General features: G+C 42.7%; 1 protein-coding gene across 1 annotated transcript in view; it reads right to left on the bottom strand.

Annotated features, from left to right (window-relative positions):
- Nucleotides 1-592: 592 nt before the first annotated feature.
- The window catches only part of LOC113204048 (cell division cycle 5-like protein), an 11219-nt gene continuing 8884 nt past the window's right edge, over nt 593-2927 (bottom strand). Inside the window, exons 7-13 of the mRNA XM_026419047.2 lie at nt 2566-2874; nt 2159-2482; nt 1766-2065; nt 1523-1678; nt 1143-1424; nt 924-1052; nt 593-837 (exon numbers count right to left, since the gene is read on the bottom strand). Of these exons, the coding sequence (XP_026274832.1) occupies nt 727-837; nt 924-1052; nt 1143-1424; nt 1523-1678; nt 1766-2065; nt 2159-2482; nt 2566-2874 (1611 nt within the window). The 3' untranslated portion in view covers nt 593-726. The remainder of the gene's footprint in view (nt 838-923; nt 1053-1142; nt 1425-1522; nt 1679-1765; nt 2066-2158; nt 2483-2565; nt 2875-2927) is intronic.

The raw sequence follows: 2927 nt of genomic DNA on the forward strand, positions 1-2927 counted from the left end.
CGACCCACATCCGAATACCGAACCGGATCGCTAGCTGCTATATATGCCCCTATACACCCCGTGGTGGGAATCGCTCATGGCTTGGCGACATAGCTTTGCCCCCCCCCTCCCCCCTCTCCTCCCGTAGGATTGGAAGCCCCGGCAAATTTCAGGGAAAAACGGAAAATTTCCGGGGAAAGGGGGAAATTTCCCAGACTTTGGAAGTTTTCCGAAATTTTTCGGATATTTTCCTTCAAGGAAGTGGAGAATGGAGCGAGCGCGGTGCAAAGAGTAGGTGTAGGGTTGGAAGCCCTGGAAAGTTTCCAGAAAATTTCAGGAAAAAAACGGAGAATCCCCGTGGAAAAATGCAAAATTTCCCAGACTTTGGAAGTTTTCTCAGGAAATTTTCGGGAATTTTTCAGAAATTTTCTGCAATTTTTTGAAATTTCCAACATTAAGTAGGTGCCTAGCCGACCAGCCCAGCTTGAGCAGGCTTCTTGAACAAACCTAAGAGCTCCAACGCTGATGCGTTCGGCTTGTGTTCTGCTCACAAGAAAACCGTGCTTCGGGAATCAATTTGTTCCAGTGTAAAAAAAAAGAAAAATTGTAAACATGATTTTGTTTGAGGAAATCTATTTCATCAATACTGTACATGTATCTACATAAAATGAATTGTCAAAAGAATGTGTGTGTATTTTTCTCAGAGATAAAATGACAAGCTGGAATTAATAAACCTACTAAGTGATTTCAAAAGTCTAGTTCATCTCTCAAGTCCTCCAGTGCTTTTACTAATTCTCCATAACGCTCTTGGAGTGCATATTCTCTCTCTTTCTGACGGTTGACATCCTCAGTGATGGACTGTTGACAAAAAGGCAGAATAAACAATACAGTAATGAGCAAACCCTTTAAAGAAATATTTCAGTCAGATAAAAAGTTCCACAAACCTCCAGTCTTCTTGGAATGGCCGCAATCTCCTGTTGTTGGAGGAATTTAAAAGTAGAGAGTTCCATGTCTGCCTGTTCAAGCTGTTCATAAAGTTCTTGAAGTTGTTTAACCAGCACTTGAGCCCTTGACTGTAAAATAACCAAACAACTATATTTAGCAAATTGAACAATAATGATTAATACTAAGTCATTGGATCAGAAAACAAACAGCCTTCATACCTGATATCCTCCAGTCAGCACTTTTAGCTTTTTCTCCATTTTGGCAGCACGCTTTGCCTCCTTGGTCATGTGACCACGATTCTGTTCTAAACGTTTCTCAAGTGATTCTAAACGCTCTTTCTTTGTGGCCAAACTTGCACGAGTATACCTTCCTTGATTGGGCATGTACAGAACCTGCGACAAACACTCTTGCCACACTTGTGAATATGCCTCAACTGACACTTCACCATGGCCCATGCCATTTTTAACAGTTTCCATTTCTTCGTGAAGTAATGATTTAGCCTGCAACAAGGAGTTGATAAAGTCAAGAAATACATATTAGCAGGCTCTGATGATGTTGAGATGTTGTCCTTGAAGTACAAAAATATAATTTTACTTGCCTCATCTAAAGCATCTTGAGAGAAAGTATCATAAGAATGTTGATCAAGGTATGTTAAATGGCTAGCTGGATTTTCATTATGACTTTGACCAGGGATAGGGTATGCAGCATCATAATGAAGCATGGTAACCATTTCCTTCTTGATAAGCTCCTCCGCCTGAAACCAAGGTACATAGGTTACCATCAATTCCTTAATCAGCAAATAGGAACCGAGACAAGAACTATAGCTATAACCAGCAGCTACCTTTTGAAGTTCATTTTGTTGTCCATCAGAGGCAGTGGTTCGTAGAACCCCGCTATTGATATTGATAGGTCTAGGCAGATCACGCTGCACCACCTGAGACCTCAGACGTAGCTCTCTGGCAGCCTTCTCTCGTAACTCAGCCTCCCGACGTGAGTCCACATCAGCCTGGTCCTCAACCTGAGGGCCTGACGGACCTCCTGAACCATCCATGTCATCATCACCCTGGTCTGGTACCACAATCTCATAGTCGTTGCGAGGAGCTGGCAGGGAACTCAACTGAGCGCTTAACTGAGCTTTCATCTGAAACAATCAGAAAATTGAAGCAGTGTTAATCCTCCCCTTACATAAGAAAATCATTAAAAGAGAAAAGATATTTAAAAATAGAAACCATACTTCTCGCTGGTATTGTTTGAGGGCTTGAGGTGTATCTCCAACACTGAAACCATCTTCAGGATTAATGTTCAGTTTGTCTCTCAAGGGTGTGGGAGTTGCCATTCCAGGACCGCCTTGCTGTGACCCAGGAGTTCCAAAGCCAGGAGTAGCACTACCATCTTGGCCATGAGCTGACCGGAAAGGCGTGGTCAACACTGTGTTAGGTGTTGCTGACACTTCCCTTGATGGAGTTACCCCACTAAAATCTGAATTCATTATTTCAGTGTTTGTTCCTCCTTTCAAGGGGGTGTCTACATGTGTTAAAGCCATCATGTTCTGTGCTTCCTAGAATCAGAATTCAGATAAAATTTAAGAGTGATCCATGCCATTACAGATAACAACAATGCAGGAAAAAAATGAGGCAGTACCTGAAGGATACGATCTGTGGCTGGAGCAGGTGTTCTCGGTGTGCGTATTGCTCCAGCTGTTGAGATAGAATAGTCAGCCAAAAGAGCATCTGAGGCAAGGCCTGTGCCAGACTCGGTTGCTACATCCCGTGCCACTTCACTTGCACGTCCCAACTTGACAACCTGCTGAAGCTCAGCATCGGAGATTTGAGGCTCAGGAAGAACCAGTTTAGACCGTTTGCGAGCTGGTTCTTGACCAGCCAACATAGAACCTGGGACATCATTTTCTTTGCGATTTTTCTGCTTTTGCTTATCTTTCCTTCGCTCTTTCTAAAATGGCAAGCATAAGGTAAGTATAGATAAACAAACAAAATTAATTGAAA

The sequence above is a fragment of the Frankliniella occidentalis genome, unplaced genomic scaffold (assembly GCF_000697945.3).
Source record: "Frankliniella occidentalis isolate FOCC.00 unplaced genomic scaffold, Focc_3.1 Scaffold9, whole genome shotgun sequence".
Lineage (NCBI taxonomy): Eukaryota > Metazoa > Arthropoda > Insecta > Thysanoptera > Thripidae > Frankliniella > Frankliniella occidentalis.